The sequence below is a fragment of the Caloenas nicobarica genome, chromosome 3 (genome assembly GCF_036013445.1).
Source record: "Caloenas nicobarica isolate bCalNic1 chromosome 3, bCalNic1.hap1, whole genome shotgun sequence".
In the NCBI taxonomy this organism is placed as follows: domain Eukaryota; kingdom Metazoa; phylum Chordata; class Aves; order Columbiformes; family Columbidae; genus Caloenas; species Caloenas nicobarica.
The window spans coordinates 110,736,864-110,764,635 of record NC_088247.1 but is presented as its reverse complement, the minus strand read 5'-3'; the positions used below and the strand labels follow the sequence as shown (position 1 = coordinate 110,764,635).

Sequence of the window (27,772 nt, the reverse complement as noted above, 5' to 3'; positions counted from 1 at the left end):
CTGGGGAGGCCGGCAGCCCGGAAGGGGAAGGCCGGCGCTTCCGGGTCAGGGTAGGCCGTGCCGGGCAGGTGCGGAATGGCGAGGCGGGAGTGGGGGCAGGAGGCGGGGGTGTCTGGCGGCGTGGGGAGGGGGCGGTCTGGTTCCCCACCGCCCCTGAGAGCGGGCGTGCAGAGCTTGCGGGTGCGTGGGGGGAGCCCAAGGGGAGGTGGGTGGGCAGGGCATGGGGTCCCGGGGACGGGGCAGGGCGAGGGGGATGCTGCGGTGAGGCGGGGGGGCAGGGCCAAGGGAGGAGGTTCGGGGCTTCCCGGGTGTGGGTGGCGGACACTCCTGGGAGGTGTGCGAGGCGGGGCGGTGCTGGAGGAGTTGGCACGGGAGCGGCCGGGGGAAGCGGAGCTGCTGTGTGCTGCTGGAGGGGAGAGACTGAGACTCGTGTGACAGCGGCCTCGGGGACGGCCGCCGGGGTCTGTGTCCAGTGTCTGTGTCCAGCTGCAGGTGTCTGTGTCCATTGTCTGTGTGTCCGACCGCCAGTGTCTCTGTCTGGCCGCCCATGTCTGTGTCCAGCAGCCGGTGTCGGTGTCTGGCTGCCCTGCTCATCCTCTCCACCTCCCTCGCTTATGCCAGGCTGCTCGGAGCGCGTCAGTTTGTCTGTTAAATCCTGCCCAGTCCTGGTGGAGCTCCAGTGGGGAAGACTGCCACAAAAAGGGCTGTTTGCTTCTTTCCAAGCCTCAAGCTGTTGCTGTTCTCCAGGCCCTTGTTCGGGCTGTTACTCAGTGTGTGGCCACATCAGTTCTTTTCCTGGCTCTGGAGGTGCTGGTGCATTGATCCAGCTACTAAGCTCGTACCGGGCTGTCCACAGCTGCTCACTTGCTCTTTCCACAGCCATCCGTTTGTAGGAGCATGATGCTAGGGCGTGTGTTAATGTTGGGCCATTCTGTCACTGACAACAACTGTTTAATATTAGCGGCCTTGTTGTGTGAGAGCTGGTGAAGATCCTGCTGTGAGAAGCAGAGGAGAGCTTCTGTTTTTGTGCTGGTTTGACTGAAAATGGGTTAATTTTCTTTATGCAGTTAGAAACCTTTATTTTCAATAGCTAGCATGCTACGAGAACAAGAAGATAACACCCCAGCACAGAGTTAATGTTTTTAATTGCTCTGGTCTGAGAGCCAAGGACATTCTGAGCACTCTGCCCACAGGTGTGAGGCATCCTGGAAGGAGGGCATGGATGGGGCAGAGCTTGACTGACATCCAGACTGATCAGTAAGAATATTCCATCCCTTTAGCATCATGCTTCATATTTAAGGAGAGTTGGGAGTTGAGACCTTTCGGCTGGCTCTTCCACTATCTTTCTCTCTCTTTCGAGTGCTTTCTCTTGCATGCATTGGTTTTTTTTATTCGCTCTTTTTTGTCAGAGCCGGGGGAGTTTTTGGTGCAGGACATTTAGTTCAGCTTTTTGCTGTTTTGCAGAGGTCTCTGAGCCTTTCTGCCTTTTCCCTCTCTTTTCTCTCTCTGGGATTGGCTTTGGGACTAGGTACTGTTTCCTGGAACTGGCTGCTCAGCGTGTTCATGAGGAATTGCCTTGAGTATCTTTAATTTCTATTTTATATATATATTTACTAGTGGCCTATTAGTATTTTATTATTTTATTAAACTGTGTTTATCTCAATCCAAGTTTCTCCCTTCCCTTTTGATTCTCTCCCCTACTAGGGGGGGAAGAGGGTGAGTGAGCGGCTATCGTGGTTGTATTGCCAGCTCGGGTTAAACCATGACAGTTTTCCAAGACAATCTCTCCCCTGCCCAAGCTCCACGTGGCACTCAGCCATCTGGGCTGCTTCTTGCAGAAGGGGATGGATCAGGAGCAGGTTAATGTGGCTCCCCTTCAGCCTTTTACTCTCAGCCTCACAAACTCCCAAGTCAAAAAGTGGCAGGGCACAGGCTGCTTTCTGCTGAAGGTTCTCCTGAAGGTTTGTCCTTTGGCCTTCCTTGTCCAAGAAAATTCCATCAGAGTGGCAGAACAGGAGCTCCCAGACTAGGTAACACTGCTGGTAGGCTCATCATTTTGCCAGAAATCCTGCAGTTTTTGGTTGAATAGCTGTGAAGAATATTGCTGCTTTTTTCTAAAACCACAGAACTTCTTTAACAGTGCTCTAGAAGAATGTGCTTTGCCTCAGGTGTGTACAAATACAGCAACATACAGGTAATTATACTATGGTTTGAGAGGGTATTTTCTCTTGTCACATGGAAAAACAAATAGTGTAATGTGTGCCCAGACATTTGCAATGTGCTAAATCATCTTAATTACTATAGGCTGGTTTTTTTCCCTTCCTCAGCAAGAGAACATGAGTTCAGCCGTGAGGAAAAGAGGAAAGCCCAACAGAGGAGGAGGGAGAGGGAGAGAAGGCAGTGGAAGAAGAGGAGGAAGAGGAGGAGGCAGCAGTGGCCATTCAAACAAGTCTCAACTTGGTGGAAATAGGAAATGTTCAACCAAAATTTGGGATGATGGAGATGATTTCTGTCTCTTCGAGGAACCAAGGCTGGAATCAAGGTCTTTCTGTTAATTTGGGGTAGTATGGGATGCTTCGGGGCTGTTTTTTGGACATCTTTGAGTATACAGAAGAGAGAAGGGGAGACGAAGCTGTTTTAGTATGAAGCAGTTTTGACATGTCTTTTTTAATTAACATTTTCAACATTTTATAGCTAAGAAAGGTGGTTTTTTAAATGAGATTAGAACCTCTGATTTTCTTGTTTGATCATAAAGTAATTTCAGAACATCTTTGATCAGAAAATACTAATAAACACAGGATGTTCATTTTTGTGTGTTACAAAGCAGGAGCTTGGTCATGGAAAATAAGTAATTTAGAGTGAATTTAGTATCCTAAATGTATTCTGATCAATCTAGCTTAGAAATACATGGTTGTACTGTAGTTGGAGAACAGCTTTACCTAGCAAAGCATATATTAAATCCCTTTGGATTTGACATAGGATAAAATATGCATGCATATGTGTGTACAGATACAGACACACACACATCCTGGTCATGTAAGAATGAACCCAACTGAATAATCCTTAGGTGAGTGGACTTGTCTTTTTTTGGTTTTTTCTGGTTTGAATTACAGGGTTAGGTCCTAATGTATTCCATTTCAGTCAAGATCATTTAAACCAGGCAAATAAGTCTTTGTTATGTTCTATTTTTTAGATCAAATGCCCCTGCCAGAAGAGGAGGGCAAAGGAAACAGAGACCTGAACCGAGGATGGCTCTGCAGACCATACACATGACATCAGAGAATCAGAGAAGAGTGAAAGAACTGCTTCAAGAGCTTCAAGGGCAGGAGCTGGCTCCTGAATCAGAGTGAGTTTAAATGGAGGCACTACTTCTAGCTCTTTTAGATGAGCATGCGTTAACAGGCACACTGTTAGACATTAAAAGAGTATTCTCTTTTCCCTTTTAATTTGATCTCAAATCCTGTGGGTTTGAGTCTGCTTTGTTTTTCTACAGTATTGACTCTGGGCAAGGGGTAGCAGAACCCTCTGTTTAAACGGAGGATTTAAAACTGCAGAGGCAGACTTTTGTGTCTACTCAACAGTAAAATCTTGTTTATTTTATTTTGGTAACTCTTTTTATCAGAGTAGCTGGTTCTGGTGAAGACTGTGATGAACCTGATTACCTTGATGATGAACAGTGCTGGTCAACAGATCAGGAAGTTTCTGACATAATTCCAACGCTGTTTGTTGAGCCAGCTGAGCATAGAATTGTGGAAAGTGAAGTGTCTTCATTCGCTGTGAACAAACTCTCCAGGTGATGCTTTTCAGTGAATAATTTGTATCCTCATGAGATAAGATATATCACTGTTCTCCATACGGTAAGCCCTCAGTGCTGGGACTTCCCCTTGATTCCATGGAAGTACTGTGTGCAGAACTGATGAGTTTGTATCTCCTACAAATTTAATCGTCAACTAGATGGATTTAAAATAATGGTTTTATGAAAATAAATCACTCCACCCTTTTTTTCAGTGAAGTTTTCAGTTCTTTCTCCAAGGCAATGAAACAGATATTGGGAAAGCTCAGGGAGAATTGCTGTTATATGTATGTTTCTTCCAGATAGGTAATATTTCAAAACCTTGCAGGTGTTCTTCATCTATTTTACTCAGATATTAACATTTATTAACTATTTTTGCTTAGCTGAAGAGTATTTTATATGTGAGAAGACTCAGCTTTTTTTCTGAAGAGTTTAAATTATATAGTTCAACTGGGAAATCTAATCTTGTAACTATTATGTGCTACATTCTGAGGTGTGAGATAGTTGCCACATAAACTAATTTGTCACCTAATAAACAACAGACTAGCATTCACAGACACCAAATTACTGCCTGCCACTGTCCTTTAAAGTAGCATAAATATTTTGATCATATAATCATAGAATACCAGATTGGAAGGGACCACGGCATCATCCGTTCCAACCTTTCTTGGCAAAAACACAGTCTAGACAAGATGGCCCAGCACCCTGTCCAGCTACATCTTAAAAGTGTCCAGTGTTGGGGAGTCCACCACTTCTCTGTGGAGATTATTCCAATGGCTGGTTGTTCTTATTGTGAAAATTTCCCTCTTGTGTCCAATCAGAATCTCCCCAGGAGTGACTTGTACCAATTACCCCTCATCTTTTTGAGGTGACTCCTTGTGAAATGGGAGTCTCCATCTTCTTTGTAGCCACCCTTTAAATACTGGAACATGGCAATGAGGTCTCCTCTAAGCCTTATTTTCTCAAGGCTTAACAAGCCCAATTCTCTCAGACTTTCCTCATATGGCAACTTCCCAGTCCTTGGATCATCTTTGCGGCCCTTCTCTGGACCCTCTCCAGATGTGTGTGGACACACATCTTTTGTGTATAGTGGGGACCAAAACTGAGCACAGTATTCCAGGTGTGGTCTGACAGGCACTGAGTGGGATAATGACCTCTTTGCTTCTGGTGGCGATGCCTTTGCTAATGCAGCCCAGCATCCTGATGGCCTTCTTTGCTCTACATGCTTCCTGTCTGTAAGCCTAATCAAGCAGTTCTGTGGTTATTTTTCTTTGTACAAGTCTCTGTCACTCACTTGTTGCCATGTTGTCTCTGTTTTGTTGCAGATATGGTTTTGACAGTGAGCGTTGTAGGACAGTATTGAGATCCTGCAATGGTAACATTGGGGCATCATTGGAGTATTTGCTATTGCAGTGCTTTACTGAAAGATATGGAGAGAAGATGCAGCTTTCTGCAACAGCTGCTGAAGCCAGTCAAGAATATTTAGAACAGAGACAAGAAGAGGCTCTTGCCCTCTGGTCAATCTGTGGAGAAAAATTTGTAGAAAGAATTAAAAACCGAGTTTGGACTTTTAGTTTGGACTTGGAGTACCTAGCAAACAGGCTCACCAAATCTAAAGAAAAGAGTGGTTGTACTAGGGGCACAGCAAAGCAGACTTCAAAGGAAATATGTAAATTTTATCTCCAAGGAGGCTGCAGATTTGGTTCAAAATGCAGATTTGTACATGAATTCCCTCCAAACCACCCACTAAAACCAGCCAAGAACTCTGTAGATGATGCTCATCTCAGAGCTAACAGTGATGGTCCTGTATATGAACTTGAAGTAAGATTTCCTGAAGAAAACAAGTATCCACTCCAGGCACCTCTAGTGGCATTTTATTCCACTGACGAGAATCTACCTCTTGCTTGTCGTTTACACATTGCTGAATTCCTCTTTGGAAAGGCCTTGGTGGCTGCGGAGTCTAATGAACCAGTGGTATACACCTTGGTGACTTGCTTAGAAGATGAATCTGAAATAAGCACGTTGCTTAAAAATACTCACCACAAGTATAGTGTTCCTTCCGCATCCCTGCTGGCTACATCTTTCATAAAGCTACAGACAGAGAGTACATCTGGTTCAAATCGAATGTCCGAAGGTACACCAAATTTCCCTCCACAGTTTATGGACTAAGAAAAGTCAAAAAGATTACCAAAGGAAAAAAAAAAAAAGGCAGAGGCCCCAATTCAGGCATCTGTTACAAATCTGTGTCTGGAGATTAAGGGCATGTGGTGAGCCAGATCCATAATCTGTCTGTGCATCAGAAAGTCACTTCCATAATAAAGCTGCAGCAGAGGGGTTTTCTGCTGGCAAGAATTGAGTTAAAGGAGCACAGAGCCAAGTGACTTTGTGTTGGTAGAGTGAACGATGCCTATTCCCACACAATCAGTTGAGAGGTGTGGTGTGAGCTTACCAAAACTGACCAGAGAATTGTGCTTGGAAGAGCCTGGGGAAGGTTGTTTTCAAGCTTTGGTGCATCTGCTGCTCATCCATTCAGAAACATCTTAGGTTTTTAGATAGATTACTTAAAATTACTGACCCCTCCTCAAAATTAATTTTTTAAATGTGAATTTAAGGCTAAGTAAATGGTGCAAGCAGTTCTACAGTGTTGTTTATGACATCATCAGGTTTTTTTGCATATAAGTGCAACTAGGTTGATTTCACAGGGGGAGAGTTGGGACTGTGTCACTTATGGCAGGGTGACAGCAACTCTGTGGCATAGATGACCTTCAAGCTCTCGATTGCAAAAGTGTTTTATCTAAGATGAATTTTCTTCAAGAGGGTTTTCAAGAGCAACTGCGTCATGTTTTAGAGCACCTAAATAGCGACTGCCTATTTTTTTGGTCATAGTAAAATAAATAATTCAATTTTATTAACAGCTCCACAGGAAGCCAGCTTTGTTTCAGAAATTGAAATCGGAGATTCCAAATAGTCTTCCTTATGTTATAAAATACCTTGTTTAGATAAATGTAGCCTTAAAACCTTTAAAGGAGTGGCTTACTGTACAAGCAAATTCCATTCCAATTGATAGGCAGTAGGCACCAAAGTACCTGGTCCAGTTTCAGCCTTGTTTTAAAAGTTCTTGGCAGTGTCTTAACACTTAATGTTACAGTGTAGTTTTAATGAATTTAAGGTGGTCCTGCCATCACAGTCTCATGTTCCATAGAAGTGGTCATGTGGTGAATTGTAAAGGGGAGCTGAGACACATTAAAAATGTTCAGGAAGGCAAACCAGTTACCAGTCTGGTTCACCATGTGGCCACCCAGACCATGGTACAGCTGGTACAGGGCTAGTGATAAGTGGGTTGGAGCTGGAGAAGTTGTGGTTTGTTTCCTGGCCTAAGGAGAGGTTTGCAGGTAGTGTTGAACTAAATGCATGTCAAAAACAGTCCTGCAGACCCTCAGCTCCAGTCTAACAAGGTTCTTTGTTGACAATGCTCTTGGAACATGTGTCTTTTCTGTGGTACTGATGAGGTTCTCTTCCTTAGTAACAAGAATACCTAACTGTACATTCTCTGTCTCAAGCCCCAACAGCGTCAGAGCCTCAGGAAAAAGAGGAGGTGGCAAAAGAGGAGGAGGAAGATGAACCTGAACAGGTTGTTATGGAGAATGAGAGTTATGTGAACCTCAAGAAAAAGCTTTCCAAAAAGTATGATGTGCAGGCAAAGTCTCTATATAAAGAAAATGTTAAAATCTGCACGCAATTTCGTCTGAAAAAGGTACAGTGTACAGAACAGGATATCTGTTTTCATGCTTACTTTAGAGAAATATATGTTTAAGACACAGGCTGCTGTTTCAGATGGTTCTGTTGCACCCCAGTGGTGTTCTTCCTGCCATGCTGTTTTTCTACATCAGTCTTCTAGGCACTTCCAGTCCATGTTATGTGAAAGACAGAAACTCCCTGCATGGCAAGAGAGAGAAAACATTCTTGATTTGCTGAAGAACCACCAAGTTCTTGTCGTGAGCGGCATGACGGGGTAAGAGTGTGATTGCACATACAGACTTTATGTATCGAAGTATATGTGGAAGAATGTGAAATAACCTGAAAAGGGTAGGGTCCTGTTCCATATGTGACTGGTGACAGCAGTCCTTGGTGAACTTCATGTGAAAGATGACGCTAATGAAACTAGGCGAATTTCAAGTGGAACACAGTAGTCTTAATTTATATGGATGGAAGGTGGGCTTTTTGTTTGTTTTTAATTAATCCCTGATTTTGTCATGCAGATGTGGGAAAACCACTCAGATTCCTCAGTTTATTTTGGATGCTTCGTTGCAAGGATCTCCAAGCAATGTTGCAAACATCATCTGCACTCAGCCTCGCAGGATCTCTGCCATTTCTGTGGCTGAACGTGTAGCCAAAGAAAGAACAGAAAGGATTGGACTCACTGTTGGATATCAGATCCGTCTAGAAAGTGTAAAGGTATATATACATTGCCTGTTGGTTTTCACTTAGTTCTATTAAAATGTGCTTAGTGCTTCTCTAGCATATAGAATCTCTGCCCTATATCTGCCATAAAGTGAGATAAGCAAGTCTGTATCACCTAATCTTATACTATATTATGAGAGATATTTTATTTCATCTCAGGTTGCACAGTCCACTTTACAGAATGAGAGTGCAGTCCTAGGTCTTGTATTGTTGTTTTGATTTCTGTTGAGACAGGTGAAGGGGTCTGAGAGTATGAGTAATACTTGGGTCCTCTGGAAGGCTACTGACTTCATTTCCACTTGTCTCAATTTTGATTTGCCTCCCGAGTGGAGACTGAAGGGTACAGCTTCAGTCAGTCAGAAGTGGGGATTGAATTCAAACTGCTATCCTGGAAGTGAAGCGTTGTCTACATTGTACCTGATTGCTTTTTCCAAGAACAATGTTAAAAGAGAGATTAACTAAATCATTCTAGGTACAGAGATATGAGTTGTTTATCAGAAAGCAACTCCCAGGAAAAACAGTTCAGATTTTTTGTTTACACCTTATAGTTAGCAATGCACCTTGGTAAGAAGCAGATGCTCTTAAGTTTTAATCAAGAAAGAAAAATTGTTCAGTCCATCTCTAGTGGGGATTGCTTGTTCCCTTTCTGTCAAACCTGGTACGTGGCTGAAACCAAATGCCTTACAGCAACACGTATTCTCTTTGCACTATGTTAAGTTGCACGAAGTCAACTGAATGCTCTGTCTTACCATTCAAGTCCTCAGCTACCAGACTCTTGTACTGCACTACTGGTGTGCTGTTGAGAAGGCTGGAAGGAGATCTGACTTTGCAGGGAATCACACATGTTATTGTTGATGAAGTTCACGAAAGAACAGAAGAAAGGTAAATAATCTCTCATCCCATAAGCAAAATGAAGAAACATAGACTGGAGGATAAAGGTGACTAAGGTGCAAGTAACTGAAGTCAGACTTGCTGATCCTGTGGCAGTAACGTGGGATGGTGGAAGGAGTCTGGTTTTAAGTTCTTGTCTTTAGGCAGTAGGAGGTTGTGTTGCAGCAGCTTGCAAAGAAAGCACACGTCTCTTAAATTTCTATGCCTCCAATCTGCCATCACATCATAATGGTGTTGAAAGAGATTTTGGATGGCACTGGAGGGTTAAATAACTTTTTAACCACAGTTGTCTGGTTCTTAATCCCTTGTTCCAGCTTTTACCCAGTATCCTGATTCTTCACATGCCCTTTTGGGAATTATTTCTCCTGATGCAGGCTTCAGCAGAGTACCTGCAAGAGACAAGTGCTCACATTTTCTTTTAGTCTATAGATTTTACTAGTTCTAGACAGTCTCATCCTAGCCTGCTCCAGCCTCCTGCATTTTGCTGATGCCAGGCAAAAGAATACAGGGAGCAGGGAAGTGGGTAAATCTGAATAACTCTTCCAGTGAGGAAGAGGAACAAAAAGGACTCATCTGTTACTTTGAGTTAATTTGTTATTTAATATTCTTGTGTTGTCATTATTATAATCAATTTATGAGGTGGCTAGAATTTTTTGTTGCTTAAATGAATTTCCCAAGTAATCCCGACACTTTAGTAAGGGACAACCAAAAAGTAAGCAGATTGCTTTCCATTAATTTATTGCATTATTAGCCTCCAGCCATTCTGAAAACCTCATGCTTCTGTGATGGTATCATCGTGCTACTGAAAACACCAGGAAGGTGGACAGAATGGAGAGAAAAAACAGACTCTGAAAGTTAACACTGAAGAAATTCAAATGTCCTTTTGCTTGTTTTCTTCAGTGACTTCTTGCTGCTGGTTTTGAAGGATATAATGGTTCAGAGGCCAGACCTGCGCATTATACTAATGAGTGCCACCTTGAATGCGGAGCTTTTTTCTCAGTACTTTCACTCCTGCCCAATTATTAACATACCAGGTGAAAACCATTCATTTTTATTGTCTTGTCATGTTCATTGTTTTAGGGGTTTGTTTTCAGTATTTCTGCTTGTGAAGTGTTTCTCAATTCAAGAGCAAGGGGCTCATTTGCCAAGTGGCAACGTGAGGATTTACACAAGAAATATGATTCCAAGGGCTTAAAAGGAAAGACCAAGGAGATGTAGGTGAAAGAAGACTTGGAAATGGAGCCTTTTTTTTTGTGCTGTCTCAATACCAGTAGAATTTCCTTTCCCAAAAGACAAGTGACATGGTGTGCATGTTGTGCTTCCCTGAGCTAGTTTCATCACAGCTGAAGACTCTGCTCTGTTCTTGTGAAAAAGAAGCAGTGAGAGGATCCAGCTGGATGTGTACACATTTAGCCAAATGTGGCTTTTAAATTGCTAAGTTACTACATGGATCATGACAGAAACACGTAGGCTCATGAATATGTTTGTGTCAGTGTATCAACCCTTCTCTGATTGTGTAAGTGCATGTTACCAAGCCATGCGTGGAAAACATCTACAGTTTGTCCTAGACAGAAATTATGTTGAAGAGTGCAGTATAGATGAGAGCTGTGAAGCCAGTGTGTGACATGATAAACTGTGTGAAATTGTAACCATCTTCTGTCTTTTTCCTCTTTTCTGCATGTTGTATGGCATGTAGATTTATTCTCATGTTTCCTTTTAGGTCGAACATTTCCCGTGGATCAGTTTTTTCTGGAAGATGTGATTGCAATGACAAGGTGTGAAATTGCCAAGCACTTTCAGATGTATTTGGCCTTTGAGGTTGCACTGTTAACCTCGAGACAGCAGTAGTTCTGAGCATAAATTTAAAAATGAAATGCTCTCAAATCTCCCCCATCACCTGCAGTCTCAGAGTTCTACTAAAGCCTGACTTTAAACCATGCTGCTTATACTGCAGTGAGGTCTAGGATCTCATGCCAAAACAAGCCTTTCTACATTAGATACTACATAAGTACTGAAGAAAAGGTGAACTTTGCCATGAAGAGTTTGTCAGTGCTTGTACTTCACTCGTTTCAGTGGTGGTTAGACATTGGCAAACAAAAGAAATCTGAAGGTAGATTTCAGCACTGAAGGTGAAAAATGCAGGATACCAAACAATTCCTTTTTTGTAAGCCCTACCTTGCAGTTCAGGTACCATATTCCTGTTACCATTTGCACTTACTGAAGAGTCACAGCATCTCAGATATTCCAGATGATAAATTGATCAGCTGTTCTAAATTACTTGCAGATTTTTGCGCTGAGCTGCCCACTCATGTTTGCAGTCCTAGTCTTTTGCATCACAGCTTTGAAAAGACTAACCTCTCAATACGGAAGGACACCTTGACATTGATACTGTCTGTGGTTTTGCAACCCACTTACACATATTTCCTCTCAGATTTATATACAAATACTTCTGATGCCCTATCTCTGTAGCTAATTATTAGAAGGAGACTGTTAGGCTTCTTTCCATGCCACTAAATGTTCTTCCGTTGTTCAGGTATGTTTTAGAGGACAATAGTCCCTACAGGCGCAAGACAAAGCAAGAAAAGAAACAGAATGGAAGACACAAAAGAACGGCATTTGAAGAAGTAGAGGAGGACCTGAGACGTGCTGGCCTTCTGGAAGGCACTTACACAGTTGTCAGAGATTCAGACCCAGATCAAAAATTAACTCTGAAGCAGCTCCTTACACGATATAAAGGTGAGCTCATTCTTAAATCCAATAAATTGGCATATAACATTTGCCAGCCAACATGGTATGTTAGCGTATAATAGTGTATGTTGAGTGTATGTATATAGTTCAGACATTTTACTTGTGAAGTTAAGTGGGTCACTACTTCTAGATGAGATCAGAAATCTCCTGCCAGCTTTAAAGAAAAAAAGGACAGTTCTCAGCTACTATCTGTTGCCATACTTTTTCAGATGCCTTGTTAATTCCACTTTCTCCTCTCCTCTGTATCTGTTTTTGGAGCAGACCTCCTTCTTGGAGGCAGACCTTTCCATGAACTTCTGACTCTGTCATCCTTCTGCTTAGTCCTGAAAAATTCCTCCCTGCACACCCTTATGGTGAGCTCCACAGTGGTATTGAGTGAGAGCCATTGCCTGAAAGCTTCAGATTCCTGCTAGACAGTTGCCATGTCAGAAGAGTAAGGGAATCTGGGCATCTTTTTTTGGTGTAAGAAACATCAGGAAGGAGAAGAGAGAGTTGGAGAAGGTAGTCCTGGATGTATCTGTTAGTGGCCATATGAAGGCTTTTGGATCCTCTTACCACTAGTACGTGTGCGTGTAATTCTGCTAGTACGTGAATCCTGGTTTAGACTGTGCACAGGGCAGGTGTGAGCCCCAGTAAGGCATGAGAAAGGAAGGGAAGTGCTGCTGAGACAGAGGAGGGTGTGTAAGGGGAAATGTGACACATTGAGTCACTTACGGAGCTACCTCTGGTCTAAGCCAGATGTTTAAACAAACCAAGGTGGCGTTGGTTGTGCAGTCACACTGGTTCAATGCATCCAGCAGTTGCTTTTTACAAAATATGGACTTACTGTGTGGTTTATTTCTTTTTCTCCAGGGGTTAACAAGACAGTGTTGAAAACAATGTCTGTCATGGACCTGGACAAAGTTAATCTGGAATTAATTGAGGCCTTGCTGGAGTGGATAGTTGCTGGCAGACATTCATACCCCCCAGGTAATTTCCTTGTTCTTGAGAGATAAAACATATTCATGGAAGCTGTGTGCTTACAGACAGCCCGGAGCTAATGTTTTGCATGTTTCTGTAGTTACTGACTATTTCTGAAAAAAAAAAGTTCTAGCTGAGTAACAAAGCCTCTGATGTGCATGGGCTGCGGAAGGTGAGACAGTTGTCTGCTTTGGGAAGTGTTTGGTGAGCGACTGTTGCAGCCTGTGTGGTTTTTTTTGTACAATAATTGCAAAACAGAGCTGGATTTTTGATTTGGGCCTTCTGCATATTGATAAAATGCTGTGCTGTCCTTCCTGTTGAGTGTTGGTTTTGTTGTGTTTTTTTTTCATCTACGTATATAGGTGCTGTGTTGATATTTTTGCCTGGACTAGCAGAAATCAAGATGCTTTATGAGCAGCTACAGTCTAATGCTCTTTTTAATAACAGGCACAGCAAGAGGTAAGGCAAAAAAGCTCCGAAACTATCGGTCTTTACCCATAGAGAGTAGCTTCCTGCACAAAGCCTGCCTTTATCCAGGGATAAGCTAAGGTTATAAAATGTGTGAGACTGCTTGTGATATGAAGGTCTTGACTCCAGTCAGGGTAATTCCTTTTCTACCATCTTATGGGCTTGCTCTTTTTGGGGTTTTTTTGGGTTGTTTTTTTTTTTTCTTCTTAACTCAGGAAGGTTAGTTGTTGAAGTTCTCAGAGAGCCTAGTGATGAGTGTTCTCCATCTTGTGCTCTGCATGATGCAGTGGACTGTTGAAAAGCTCAGTCCTTGTTCTGTTTCAGAATGTTTGCTGACCCACATTCAGTTGTAGTTGCATTTGGCCTTAGATATTTGCATGGAGATGTAATTGGATCTCCTTAACTAAACAGTTTTTACACAGGTGTTTGTGGCAAGGTTAGCCGGAGTGATTTCTTCCAGGCTGGCAGATTCTGGACTCTTCAAAAGAGGCAGAATTTTTCCTCAGCTGTATTCTGAGACAGCTTGTGTAAACTTCCCAATGTTCTGTTAGAACATGTACCAGAAATAGTGTGGCCAGCAGGATTAGGAAAGTGATTGACCCCTTGTGCTTCAGCACTGGTGAGGCCGCAGCTCAACCCCTGTGTTCAGTTTTGGGCCCCTCACTACAAGAAAGACATTGAGGTGTTGGGGAGAGTTCAGAGATGGGCAATGAAGCTGGTGAGGGGTCAAGAGCACAAGTGTGATGAGGAGCAGCTGAGGGAACTGGGTTTGTTTAGCCTGGAGAAGAGGAGGCTGAGGGGAGACCTTATTGCTGTCTACAACTACCTGAAAGGAGGTTGTAGCATGGAAGGCGTTGGTCTCTTCTCTCAAGTAGCATGTGATAGGACAAGACGAAATGGCCTCAAGTTGCACCAGAGGAGGTTTAGATTGGATATCAGGACAAATTTTTTCACCGAAAAGGTTGTTGGGCATTGGAACAGGCTGCCCAGGGAAGTGGTTGAGTCACCATCCCTGGAGGTGTTTAAAAGAAATGTAGACGTGGCACTTGAGGATATGTTTTAGTGGTGGATTTGGCAGTGTTGAACTCAATGATCTTAAGGGTCTTTTCCAACCTAGATGATTCTATGAATGTGTCTTAAAGGTGATATGGCAGAGGGGTTTTCTGGTTTTATGTTGCTTTAAATGGTTGTGGGCAGTGTCTAATACTAAGAGGGGCAAAAGTGTGTGCAGGCAGATTGTTTTCACGAGGGAAAAGGCTGGACGTGCACTGAGCATGCTGTCATATTGTCCTTCCAGGTGTGTTGTTTATCCACTTCATTCTTCACTGTCTAGTGAAGAACAGCAGGCTGTGTTCCTCAGGCCTCCTGAAGGAGTTATCAAAATCATCATCTCTACAAACATTGCAGAGACATCTGTCACCATCGATGATGTGGTCTATGTGATTGATTCTGGAAAAATGAAAGAGAAAAGGTACTGGGATTCATTCCTCAGAGCTTTGTGATCTGGGAAACTGCTCTGTGGCTTGAGCTGCATACTTAACTTTCCAAAGAGCTGGGAAAAACTTGAAGAAACTTGACCTGCAGAAAGCTGCTGCAAGGTGGAGGAAGCCAGTCTAGACTCACATCCAACTGCAGGGGTGGAAATTGTGTCCATACAGAAGTTAGCAGCATCTGAGGGTGACAGAGCACAGGAACAGGTTGCCCAGAAAGGTTGTGGAGTTTCCTTCTCTGGAGACATTCAAAACTCACCTGGACACTATCCTGTGCGATCTGTTCTGGGTGAACCTGCTTTGCTGGGTGGGTTGGACTAGATGATCTCCAGAGATGCCTTCCAACCCCAACCGTTCTGTGATCTGCCTGCTTGATCTCCAGCCTGTCCACTCTGCACTTGTGCATATAAGCCTCTTTCTTGCTCTCCTGTAGATACGACCCAAGCAAAGGAATGGAAAGTCTGGAAGACACATTTGTGTCGAAGGCAAACGCTCTGCAAAGGAAAGGGCGAGCAGGCCGTGTAGCCTCAGGTGTCTGCTTTCATCTTTTCAGTAGCCATCACTATAACCATCAGCTTATAAAACAGCAGTTACCAGAAATACAAAGAGTGCCCTTGGAGCAGCTTTGTCTAAGGTGAGCTGTTTTTCCTGATAAAAGCCAGCATGCAGAATGTCCTTCCTCCACTGCAGGGAGCACTTGGAATGTCATTACCAAGACATTTAATTTCCTCAGTGTTTTCTGACATCATGAAACCAAGAAACTTGCTCTGGAGATCTAAGGCTCTGTTGGCTGGTTGCTTTGATCTTACTATCTTATTGCCTCTGCATCTAGAGCCCTCCCTCATCACATCCTCCACCAGTTCTCCCTGTCCTTCACATTCCTTAGCTCTCATCTGATCCTAGAAAGAAGAGATATGTCTCTCAGATCTCTCATTACTGGAGAAGACAGTTGCATTCCTGTACTCCAGACCCATGGTAGATGTTTGTCCCTTCATGCTATAAACTCCCCTGCAGTGCTTCTGTGCAGCATAGTGCAGTTAAGCCACAACGTGGATCAAGCACCACCATCATGCAAATACTAAATGAAGAGGCCCTCCTATCCCTGCTGCACACTGTACACCCCTTTGTACAAAAAATAAACTAAACCATGCAAATTATTTTTTTACAGTGAAAACTTTAAACCCTGGTGTGCTAAATAGGAATGTGTTCTTACGGACTCTGTGAGGTTGGGTGAGGTACATTGCTCCCCAGCTATTATTTCACATTCCTTCCTGACTTGAAATGTGTGTTACAGGTGCTCTTCTAGGGAGCATGTTCTTGGAAGCATGTTTTCTGTTGGTATTTTGTTTTGTTTTTATAAAAGCTTGCTGCTTTTTTTTTCTTTCTTTTTTCTTCTTTTTTTTTTTTTCCTTAAGAATTAAGATTCTGGAGATGTTTACTGCACAGACTCTTCACTCTGTCTTATCACGACTAATTGAGCCCCCTAGAACAGAGTCTTTGCAAGCATCAAAGCTGCGACTACAAGACTTAGGAGCATTAACTCCAGATGAAAAGCTCACCCCTTTGGGATATCACTTGGCTTCTCTGCCTGTTGATGTCAGGATTGGCAAGCTAATGCTGTTTGGCACCATCTTCCGCTGCCTGGATCCTGCGCTGACTATAGCGGCCAGTCTGGCCTTTAAGTCGCCTTTTGTAAGTGTATCCTGCTTTGAAAGTGGTATGTTTTCATGCAGCAGCAAAACTTGCAGCATACTAGACCTGAGTATTTTAATTCTCCTTTTTAGGCTACATTGTTGCAGTGCTTGTTAAAAAAGTCCAGTTATAAGCAGAAGACCAAAACCATGCAGCGGCAATGAAAATGTTATTTATATTATGAGTGAGCAGTAGAAACAGAGTGGATATTAGTTTTAATCTGAACTAAGAAGTACAGCCAGTCCATTTTGTCCAAATTTGGTGTAAAAGTGGAAAATGAATGGTAATAGAAGAAGCAGTTAGAAATAATTACAAAACAGTGATAATGATGAAGTTGACATGTCTCAGCTGTGAATCCAGAGTTCAGTTTGGATCTTGGTTTGTGTGGTTCTCACTTTCACTTCAGCTTTTTGAGTCAGCTGCTGTACTTACAGGTGCTCTTACTGTTGTTAATCTTCTACGGCAATGTACAAACTTGCAGGAAAAATCAGACTTTCTTGAAGTTTTTATTGCAATTGTTAGTAGTGCAAATAGTTTGAATTGAGGATAGTTGGGAAAGAATTAGAAATAGATTGTTCTAGTTATTTAATTGCATATTGTTTTCCATAGGCTTCCTGGGCATTTTCTACAGCATAAGTTTCTATAAGCTGTAAGTTTCTATATGCTGATATCTTGAGTTACTATGGCCTTTTTTGTCTCTCAGACCCAGGTGGATTTTAGATGTGATGTGCTTTTCTCTATTATAGCCATTGTCATTTGAGCTTCAGCTTAATTAACTTGCTAAGTTTTGTGAGACACTGTTTTTCATGGATCTTGGCATTCTGCAGCCGCAGAGACATCCGGCCAAAATGAAAAATTTTCTGTGAGCTGGTCAGTCACAGATTTGCCTTTGGATCTCTTGTGGTTAGATAAGGCAATGGGCTTAGGTGCTCTGCTGTTGACAGGGCATTTTTGAATGCTTCATATTTTTTGTTATCCAAGGAGAAATTTTGCATTCTGACCTGTGAGGGGCTGTGAAAATACTAAATATTATTTGTGATGCAGCTCTCTCAATGGCTTGTCTAAGTTGTGAGGGGAGGAACATGCTTAATCTGTTACTGCCTGTCTAGGTCTCACCATGGGATAAAAGGGAAGAAGCAAACAAAAAGAAGTTGGAGTTTGCAGTAGGAAACAGCGACTACCTGGCTCTTCTCCAGGCCTATAAGGTGAGGTAAAATTTGGTAGCCTCTCTCACAGGTTTGTGATGTGCTTGAAATTCAAGCTGAAACATTTTATTAAAGGTTTCCTCCCACATTCTCAATTAGGGATGGTGTTTAAGTATCCAAAAGGGCTCTCAGGCAAGCTACAGCTACTGCAAGGAGAATTTTCTGTCAGGAAGAGTTCTTCAGGTAAGTTAGTTTTTGTGATCTTGCATGGCGACTGGTTGAGAGAGAGCGTCCTAGTGATGAAAATAAGCAACTGATGAAGGCTCTCCTTGCTCTCTGTGGCACCTGTCACTGTGCCCTTTGTCTGTTTGTAGGAAATTGCCAGCCTGAAACGGCAATTCACAGAGCTGCTTTCTGACATTGGGTTTGTGAAGGAGGGGTTAAGAGCCAGGGACATTGAGAAGAAATGGTCCCAAGTAGGCGATGGCGTGTTGGATGCCACTGGAGAAGAGGTAATTCATAGCATTTCAGTGTTCCAAAACAGTGCTGCAGTTTTTCATTTGACCTGAGTGCCAGGTGCGCTCTAGACTGATGGGCTTCTTGCCACAGCCTGACTTTGTAAAGTCACACTGGCAACACTCAGTTCCTGCCTGCTCTGTTCTTCCTCCCTGCACATCACATGTGCCGGTACCAGCCTCGATTGCATGGGAGGAACAGGTACAGATATGGAAGTGAGCTGAAACTTGCTCCTTTGAGACAGTGAAACACTGCTGACTGGACATATTTAAAGTCAGCAAGTGGTGGAAAGGTAGGGGTTTGACTCACAACCTGGCCTGAATGTTGGGATTAGTGCCAAACTTATTTTGGGAACAGAATTACATTACAGAGCAGGCAGTGAAATATTTCAGCATTGCAGACAGTCCTCAGAAAGCAGCACCTCCAGAGCTAGAGATCTCCTAGGGCTACATGATGAGGTGATAAGGGTTTGGTAGTTGTAGAGTATCACTGTGTATTGGGACAACTTGTGCTTGCTTTCTCTCGGGGGCAAGATGCTTTGTAGCCAGACAATTAGGGAACAATTAGATTTGCCACTAACTGCATCAAGATAGTTGGTCGCCAATTTGCTCCATTAATAGTGGATGGGGAACACAGCCCAGGTCTATCCTGAGACCTTAGGAGCAGTAGCTGGTCTTCCCCTATAAAGCACAGCAGTGCAGCTATAAAAGTAAACCAGTTCCAGGAATTTGATTATTTCAGAACTAGGGCTTTACCTTTATAGACTTACCTGTAGAATACCTAATGCATGCATTACTTTCATAGGCAAATTCGAATGCAGAGAACATCAAGCTGATCTCAGCTATGCTGTGTGCTGCACTGTATCCCAATGTTGTCCAGGTAAATGAATACTTTTCCATTTTCCCTTCTGCTGTTTAGCATATCTACACAGCCTGCTTTCAGTCTGGGCTGATTGTGGCAGCCTTGAGTCTGGCTTAGGCTGCCACAGCTTGTTGCTTATAGTATTAGAGCCAGGCAGCTGAGCTCCAGTTTATGTTACTTGAGACTGCCGCTGTTCCTGCAGGCTGATTTTAGTGTCACACAGAAGCCAGCAGCAAATGTTCTTAAGAAGCTGCTTTAAATTACAGCTTTTTAGAAGGCTGAGGTTACAAACGAACAGTCAGGCTTAGACAGCACCCAGAGTGTGATATCTCCAGTGACTTGATACGTGGGAAAAGACAGGCAGTGATACGTGGGAAAGGTTTATCTCACAGGGGCAGAAGGATGCTGGGGCAGGAATTAGCAGGGCTCATTTGGAGAGCTTTAAACTAGATTCAAAGGAGGATAGGGTTGTAGCTGGGCTTGCACCAGTGGGGCAGCACTCTAGAATTGATGAAGACCGGGAGGCCTCCCATCCTCCTAGGGTGAAATCAGTGTGCTCAGCTCGCTCCCTTGAAATGCCTGTACACCAACGTGTGCAGCATGGGGAATAAGCAGGAGGAGTTAGAAACCTGTGTTCGGTCAGGGGATTATGATCTGGTGGCATTAACAGAGACATGGTGGGACAGCTCACATGGCTGGAATGTGGTCATGGATGGCTATGTCCTTCTCAGGAAAGACAGGCCAGCCAGGCGTGGTGGTGGAGTTGCTCTTTACGGGAGAGAGCAACTACAATGTACTGAGTACTGTCCAGGGGCAGATGAGGAGCAAGTTGAGAGTCTGTGGGTGAGAATTAAGGGGCTGGCTGGCAGGGGTGATACTGTTGTGGGTGTCTATTACAGGCCACCAGATCAGGGTGAGGAAGTTGATGAGGCCTTCTACAGGCAGCTGAGAGCAGCCTCACAATTACAGGCCCTGGTTGTTATGGGGGATTTTAACGACCCTGATGTTTGCTGGAAGGACTACTCAGCCAGTCATCTGTGGTCCAGGAGGTTCCTCCAGTGCACTGATGATAACTTCCTGATGCAAATGGTGGATGAGCCAACTAGGAGAGGAGCACTGCTGGATCTCATCCTCACTAATAAGGAGGGTCTGGTTGGAGCAGTAAAGGCTGAGGGCTGCCTTGGCTGCAGCAACCATGAGATGGTGAAGTTCAGGATCTCATGTGGCAGGAACAGAATACCTAGCAGAATCACAACCCTGGACTTCAGTAGGGCCAACTTTGGCCTTTTCAAGCAATTGCTAGGGGAAATCCCATGGGAAAGGGTACTTGAAGGTAAAGGGGCCCAAAATAGTTGGTTAGCATTGAGGGACTGGTTCTTCCAAGCTCAAGATCAGAGCATCAGACACGTAGGAAGTCAAGGAAGGGAGCCAGGAGACCTGATTGATTAAACAAGAAACTGCTGAGCAAACTCAAGTGGAAGAGGAGAGTTTACAGATCATGGAAGGAGGGGCTGGCCACTTGGGAAGAATATAAGGCTATTGCCAGAGGATGTAGGGAGGCAAGTAGGAAAGCTAAGGCCTCCTTAGAATTAAACCTGGCAAGAGGGGTCAAGGACAACAGAAAGAGCTGCTTCAAATACATGGCAGATAAAACTAACACTAGAGGCAATGTAGGCCCACTGATGAATGAGGTGGGTGCCCTGGTGACAGAAGATACAGAGAAGGCAGAGTTACTGAATGCCTTCTTTGTCTCTGTCTACTCTGCCGGAGGCTGTCCTGAGGAGCCCCGTACCCCTGAGGCCCCAGAGGAAGGCAGGGCAATGGAGGAGTTTGCCTTGGTTGATGAGGGTTGAGTTAGGGAGCAATTAAGCAATCTAAACATCCATAAATCCATGGGTCCAGATGGGATGCACCTGCGGGTGCTGAGGGAGCTGGCTGAGGTCATTGCTAGGCCACTCTCCATCATCTTTGCTAAGTTGTGGGAAATGGGAGAGGTGCCTGAGGACTGGAGGAAAGCAAATGTCACTCCAGTCTTCAAAAAGGGCAAGAAGGAGGACCCGAGGTCAGCCTCATCTCCATCCCTGGAAAGGTGATGGAACACCTTATCCTTGGTGCCAACTCAAGGCATTTCAAGGATAAGAGGGTCATTAGGGGCAGTCAACATGGCTTCACCAAGGGGAAGTCGTGCTTGATCAACCTCAGACTTTTATGAGGACACAACCAGGGGGATAGATGATGGCAAAGCAGTGGATGTGGTCTATCTTGACTTCAGTAAAGCATTTGACACAGTCTCCCACAGCATCCTCGCTGCTAAACTGAGGAAGTGTGGTCTGGATGATCGGGTAGTGAGACGGAGTGGGAACTGGCTGAAGGAAAGAAGCCAGAGAGTCGTGGTCAATGGGGCAGAGCCTAGTTGGAGGCCTGTATCTGGTAGAGTCCCTCAAGGGTCAGTACTGGGACCACTACTGTCCAATATATTCATCAACTACTTGGATCAGGGAATAGAGTGCACTGTCAGCCAGTTTGCTGATGACACCAAGCTGGGAGGGGTGGCTGACACGCCAGAGGGCTGTGCTGCCATCCAGCGAGATCTGGACAGGCTGGAGAGTTGGGCAGGGAAAAATGTAATGAAATATAACAAGGGAAAGTGCAGAGTCTTACATCTGGGTAGGAACAACCCCAGGTTCCAGTATAAGTTGGGGAACGACCTGTTGGAGAGCAGTGTAGGGGAAAAGGACCTGGGGGTCCTGGTGGACAGCAGGATGACCATGAGCCAGCACTGGGCCCTTGTGGCCAAGAAGGCCAATGGCATCCTGGGGTGTATTAGAAGGGGGGTGGTTAGTAGGTCCAGAGAGGTTCTCCTTCCCCTCTACTCTGCCCTGGTGAGACCTCATCTGGATTATTGTGTCCAGTTCTGGGCCCCTCAGTTCAAGAAGGACAGGGAACTGCTGGAGAGAGTCCAGCGCAGGGCCACAAAGATGATTAAGGGAGTGGAGCATCTCCCTTATGAGGAAAGGCTGAGGGAGCTGGGGCTCTTTAGTTTGGAGAAGAGGAGACTGAGGGGAGACCTCATTAATGTTTATAAATATATAAAGGGTGGGTGTCACGAGGATGGAGCCAGGCTCTTCTCAGTGACAACCAGTGAAAGGACAAGGGGCAATGGGTACAAACAGGAACACAGGAGATTCCACTTAAATATGAGGAGAAACTTCTTCACAGTAAGGGTGACAGAGCCTGGAACAGGCTGCCCAGGGAGGTTGTGGATTCTCCTTCTCTGGAGACATTCAAAACCCGCCTGGACGCCTTCCTGTGTAACCTCACCTAGGTGTTCCTGCTCTGGCAGGGGGATTGGACTAGATGATCTTTCGAGGTCCCTTCCAATCCCTGACATTCTGTGATTCTGTGATATGTTACTACTTGAGAATTTTTGATTTTGATAAAATTAAAACATTTAATTGCAGGGCGACAATAAACCGTGGCAGATGCTGTTAACCTCCCTCCCCGCTCCCCAGCCCCCTCCCTTCCCAGTAAGGAAAGGTGAGAGGAGGAAAAGAGAGACAGACTTGCAAGTTGGAAAAAAAAGCTAAAAATGCTTTACTAATGCTACTAATAAAATAGAGAAAATAATACAAAATATACAAAACCAATCTTGAATTTTTCCAGTAGCTCAGCACTGTTCCAGCAGCTGCAGGGCAGACACCTGGAAGTCCTGGGTTGGATTCCGCAGCAAACCGGAACTGGATTCAAGGATGCAGGGTCTGTCACTAGGCCTCAGATCACAGGGACAGCAGGCAGGGTCCTCCCCAGATGTTGGCCATAGTCGAAGAGAGCGAGACCCTCGTGATCTCCCACTTTTATATGATGTATGACATGGATGGGATGGAATACTTAGTTGGTCAGTTTTAGTCACCAGTTCAGTTCGCTCCTCCTTGCAAATACGAGACCTGCATTCTTATCAGCCACCTTGCATTCCATTGCTATGTCTACCAAAACATGTAGCCAAACTCAGAAAAGTGCAGTTACTTAGAAGAACTTAGCTGAAAGGAAAGACTAGAAAGAGAAACTGGTCTTGTTTTTAATAAAACCAGGACAATAAGTTAAAAAGGTTTTCTGGTACAGCAGATTTTTATAACCTTTAACTTATCATACAGGTGAAAAAGCCAGAGGGCAAATACCAGAAGACCAGTGCAGGAGCGGTCAAAATGCAACCAAAAGCTGAAGAGCTGAAGTTTGTCACCAAAAATGATGGTTATGTTCACATTCACCCTTCATCTGTGAATTACCAGGTTGGGATTCTTTTTCTTTCTGCAAAGCATGCCTTTTTTTATAAAATAAATCACCTTTGCTTGATCATTTATGATTACAGCGAGGGTTCCTATTGATGTTAAAAAAAAAAAATCTTCATGATTGAACAGTCCGGTTAGAACTGTACATAGTGGCGCGCTTCTGAGTTAAGAGGGCACACAGTTAAACTCCAACTTCTGAAGTGGAATTAGCAGATTCAGTAACCCCCCAGCTGATGTTTTCTAGATGCTACATGCAAAAATGCTGCAGTTGCAGCAAGGCTTCTCCTTGGTAATGAATGCATGTGTGTAGCACCTCCATACATGTAGATGACTCTCCCCACTTCCCCTCCCCAGGCCTTACCTCTTCAGCTGAAATATTATTTATTGGTAAATAATTCAGGGACATACTCTGGTTTATTTCTTCATGGCTCTTCCAACTCTGAAGTTAATTTTCTTTCCAGCTTAATAGCTAACACTTAGATAAGAGCTCTTCTTTTTCTACCATTGATATATAGTAATATTTGTCTCATGAAGTCTGTCTCCATATTTGACGATTCATTGCTTTTCCAGGATATAAATTACTTGCTTTAAAAAAAATAGAGTTTTAATCATTAACCACATATTTGGGTTATAAATGCTTTGAAGTGTTCATCACTCTTGCTTTGAAAGAGCATAACAAACATGCACATGAAAATGTCCTTAGCATGGAATGGAGAACTTGGGGCCTTGATGCAACATTGATGGATTACTTGATTTCTCATGTGCTTGCTGCACAGCAGGGAGAAGCAATGGATAACTGGCAAAGTTGCAGCTCTTATGGGTCAGAGTCTATTAGTCATGCAGGTGCATTTTTGGCACATTTGCTGTTTGTTGCAGTTGTAGAAGAGGCAAAGGAGGCCTTTGTGGAGGAGGCAGGCTGGCCTATATTTGCCTGAGCAGGTAGGAAGAGATGTGGCACTTCAATAAGGCTGTCGTGTACATGTTTCAGACAAGGCACTTTGAGAGCCCCTACCTGGTGTATCACGAGAAAATCAAGACCAGTCGCGTGTTCATTCGGGACTGCAGTATGGTGTCAGTGTACCCGCTGGTCCTGCTTGGAGGTGGGCAGGTTCACATGCAGCTGCAGAAGGGAGAATTTGTCATTTCTCTTGATGATGGATGGATACAGTTCGTGGCTACCTCTCACCAGGTAAGGAAAAGGTGGGATAATGCTGCAGAGTTGTGCTTGTGCTTAGAATGCAGAGCCCCACACTCGTGAGTGTTACACTCACCTCTGTGTTTCACCGTGTGTGTCAGGTGGCTGAGCTGGTGAAAGAGCTGCGCTGTGAACTAGACCAGCTGCTGCAGGATAAAATCAAGAATCCCAGCATGGATTTATGCATGTGCCCCCGTGGATCTCAGATCATTGGTATGATTGTAAAGCTTGTGACCACACAGTGATGTGAGAACAGCTTTTTATAAAGACTCACTGTTTTCTGCTGCCTGAGAACAGACCAAGTAACATCAGTGTATTGATGTATTTGTTGTCCCAAAACATGGCACTAATCTCTGGAAGACCAAGTTGGCAACTGTACTATTCACAAGTCTTGGGGGTTTTTTTTGGGTTTGTTTTGTTTTGGTGTTTTGTTTCTTTCTCATTTGTTTGCAGAGAGCTCACTTGTTCAAAGTAAGGTGGCTTATAGTACACTCTGGAAAATGGCAAAGCTCCCAGGAGGGCTAGAAACCTCCACATACGAAAGAAGAGTGCTTTTTTTTTTTTTTTTCATGAGGCTACAAACTGGCAATAGTGTTGTTTGGTCACAAAAATACCTGCTACCTAGCTGCTTCTTGTAACGGTAATACCTGGAGGCAGCATGTGACATCATAAGCTGCTCCCAAATTGGTTTAAACTCACTTCTACATTTTGGCCAAGACTTCATTGAGGTACTCAGTGTTGGCTGACCAGGGATTGATTTGCTTATGGTTCAACCCAAACCCCTTAAAAAGGTGAGCATGTCAGGGGATTGTGAAGTGGACTTCGAGTGTGTCCTCTGCTGAGAATGTACTGGATCAGTTGGAGTCACTTGTTGAATCAGTGCAGGCTATTCTGGTTACAGTGTAACACTGCGCAAGTGTGGATGGTGCCTCTGAAAGCTGGGCTTTTGCAGCCCCCACCATGCTGTGAAAAAAGTAAAACAGATGAGAGGGACTGCTCTAATGCATTAAAAGTGGATCCTTGGGTGGATGGTATTGCTGTTAGCTCCTTGGGTAACTGGTAGGCTTCCTGCCACCCTGCACGGCTGGCAGAAAGTCCTGCTGTTGGAGACCTTTAGCCATACTCCTGCTCTGAGGAGCAGACTGCTACAGAAGACTGTGTCAAAATGCCACAGTAATAATGAGCTATTACTTCTTCCCTTTGACATTGCTTAATTGCAATGCTGAGCGCTGCTATAGCTGAGCTGCTCGATGCACTAGCAATTGCAAATAGCAAGTGCCTTAAGTGAAATAACTTTGCTGTTATCTGTAATAGTAAATACTGCCTCTACCACCAGCCCTGCCTAGAAAGTTTTCAGGGTGAGGAATGATGAGCAGAGGGAGGCACATCATTTGGGGACTAGTTTGATTTTTTTCAAAAAAAAGCACACTTGAATGTTTATGGAAGCAGTTTCACAGCAACACACGCTTGCCTGAGGAAGAAGGCAGGAGCACCAATGCCAGCGTACCAGTGCAGTAGAATGGTGGCCACAGGTATGTTGAACTGCAAGAAGGCTAAACTGTTGCCATTGCTTAGCACTGGTCAACAACAGCAATATACTGCTGTAGCTGCACCCCTGGACACTTGGGATTTGTCTTGTGTTTTTAGTGAAGAGCTATTAAGGCCGAGGAATCCTGAGGCAGGGGATTAAAGCACTGTGGTGGCAGACAGTGTGTTGTCAGTCATTCACTCTGTGTGAAGCAAGAAGCAAGACTGTTAAATATGGTGTTGCTTCTTACCATGTCTGGCAGCCATGGCCAGTAAGGATAAGCAAATACCATTATGTTCAGGTGGGCTGTGGAATGAAATAAGAAGAGATTCCATTTTTCAGCTTGGACTTCCATATACTGTCACAGTGGTATCCTCTTGAATAAATGGCTTCTCAACCACCAGGGAGTGCTGTGTTTTGAATGGAAAGTAATGTTCAAGCAGAGTCTGTAGGACTCTTCCCCCAAGTACATGCTAAATTTCACCTCTAGGGGTAAGGACAGCTGATGATGCAGCAGGTACTAATTAGCAGCATCCACCCTGCTGGAGGGAGGGCTTCTGAAACATCCTCATGACTTACCTTGGTGGCAGAAGGGGCAAGTTTGGGAAGGGAACAAAGAACAAATCAATAGCTACAGTTAGAAGAGGACAGTGCATACTGAACTGTGCACACACCCCTCCTGTCTCAGGGCCTAAGCTGCAGTGCCAGCTGTTATTTGAGGAAGGTTTTGACATAATAGTGCCAGAACAGGCTGACTCCCCAGGAACTGCATATGCACTTACTGGGCACAGTGGGTTTATTACTTGTTTCCTTCAGCAGGTACATTCAGCCCCTGAAGCCAGTGTTAGTCCATGCAACAGCTCCCTTTCCCCACTTCCATTTAATTTACCCTTAAGAGTGACAAGGGAACAGCAGAGCTGAAGCCTGGCTGCTGTACTCCCCAGCAGCAGTGTGAGCCCTCTACAGCAGAGTTGGGACTGCCTTTGAGACAGCAGGAGGATGAGACCCACATTACAGATGGCAAGTACCAAACACAATGGCGGTGCCCATGGGCCTCCCTATGAGCCACCTCCCTCCTGCTGACCCAAGCTTGCCCCTAGTGCCCCTCCTTCCACCCCACCTCTGCTACCCCTGAGCACACAAATGCAGTCCCAATCCACTCCCTTTCTTGTAAACACTGAGGAGCAGGAAGACTGAAAAAGAAGGGTAGCACTAGAAAAGTCTACAGGTTTATTATGGAGTTTATTATGGAGTCAGCTTGCTTCAGCAGTACACAGGGAAAAAAAAAGAAAAATGCTACTTCCCCTTTAAAAGCACTTGTTGCATGGGGTAATTTTACCATTAATGCTGTAAACTGCAATGGGGCAAGGGGAAGGGAACCCAATAAATACTCTCCCCGCCGCCCCAGCAGTGTTTAACAATGGCTTTTGGGTCAGCCTAGTTGTTTCTTCCAGCTCCCTCTATGGTTACAACAAAATATCAATTGCAGCATCATCAGCAAGGAAAGCCCCTTATCCTACTAAGCACCAATGTACTAAAATGTACAAACATGGGAGAGAGGATGGACAATACATGTTGTAGTACACAGAAAGAGTCTTTGTGATGTCATGTACAGGGGCTCATTATAATTCTTTTAATACCTGGACAACTGCTTAAGCAATAATGATCAAAGTTCATCTGAACCCCTGGTGCTTGGAGCCCAAAGAGCTGCTGTGCTCTACTCTTAACAGTAGACACA

The 27,772-nt window shown here is 44.2% G+C and overlaps 1 protein-coding gene across 2 annotated transcripts; it reads left to right on the top strand.

The window, feature by feature from the left end:
* Positions 1-43: 43 nt before the first annotated feature.
* On the top strand, positions 44-26,394 carry DHX57 (DExH-box helicase 57). 2 transcript variants are annotated; one of them, XM_065631780.1, is made up of 24 exons: positions 44-68; positions 2,328-2,542; positions 3,194-3,346; positions 3,623-3,793; positions 5,119-5,927; positions 7,354-7,547; positions 7,684-7,805; positions 8,053-8,248; positions 9,012-9,136; positions 10,046-10,179; positions 10,866-10,920; positions 11,679-11,881; positions 12,746-12,862; positions 13,216-13,312; positions 14,619-14,792; positions 15,245-15,445; positions 16,227-16,503; positions 17,613-17,708; positions 17,808-17,891; positions 18,023-18,160; positions 18,969-19,043; positions 23,177-23,311; positions 24,300-24,500; positions 24,608-26,394. In XM_065631780.1, the coding sequence occupies exons 2-24, from the start codon at positions 2,337-2,339 to the stop codon at positions 24,749-24,751; spliced, it is 4,107 nt and encodes a 1,368-aa protein (XP_065487852.1). In that variant the 5' UTR covers positions 44-68; positions 2,328-2,336; the 3' UTR covers positions 24,752-26,394. The 2 variants fall into 2 exon arrangements, with proteins under 2 accessions (XP_065487852.1, XP_065487853.1); XM_065631781.1 differs by lacking the exon at positions 44-68 and adding an exon at positions 1,191-1,257.
* The last annotated feature ends 1,378 nt before the right edge of the window (positions 26,395-27,772 follow it).

What these genes read in the sequence shown, in the direction of transcription:
- DHX57 (XM_065631780.1), top strand. Translation starts at nt 2,337, where the DNA reads ATGAGTTCAGCCGTGAGGAAAAGAGGAAAGCCCAACAGAGGAGGAGGG. An exon ending in CGCAATTTCGTCTGAAAAAG is followed by an intron (nt 7,548 to 7,683) that starts GTACAGTGTACA and finishes TTTCTACATCAG; the next exon opens with TCTTCTAGGCACTTCCAGTC. An exon ending in TGGCCTTTAAGTCGCCTTTT is followed by an intron (nt 16,504 to 17,612) that starts GTAAGTGTATCC and finishes CTGCCTGTCTAG; the next exon opens with GTCTCACCATGGGATAAAAG.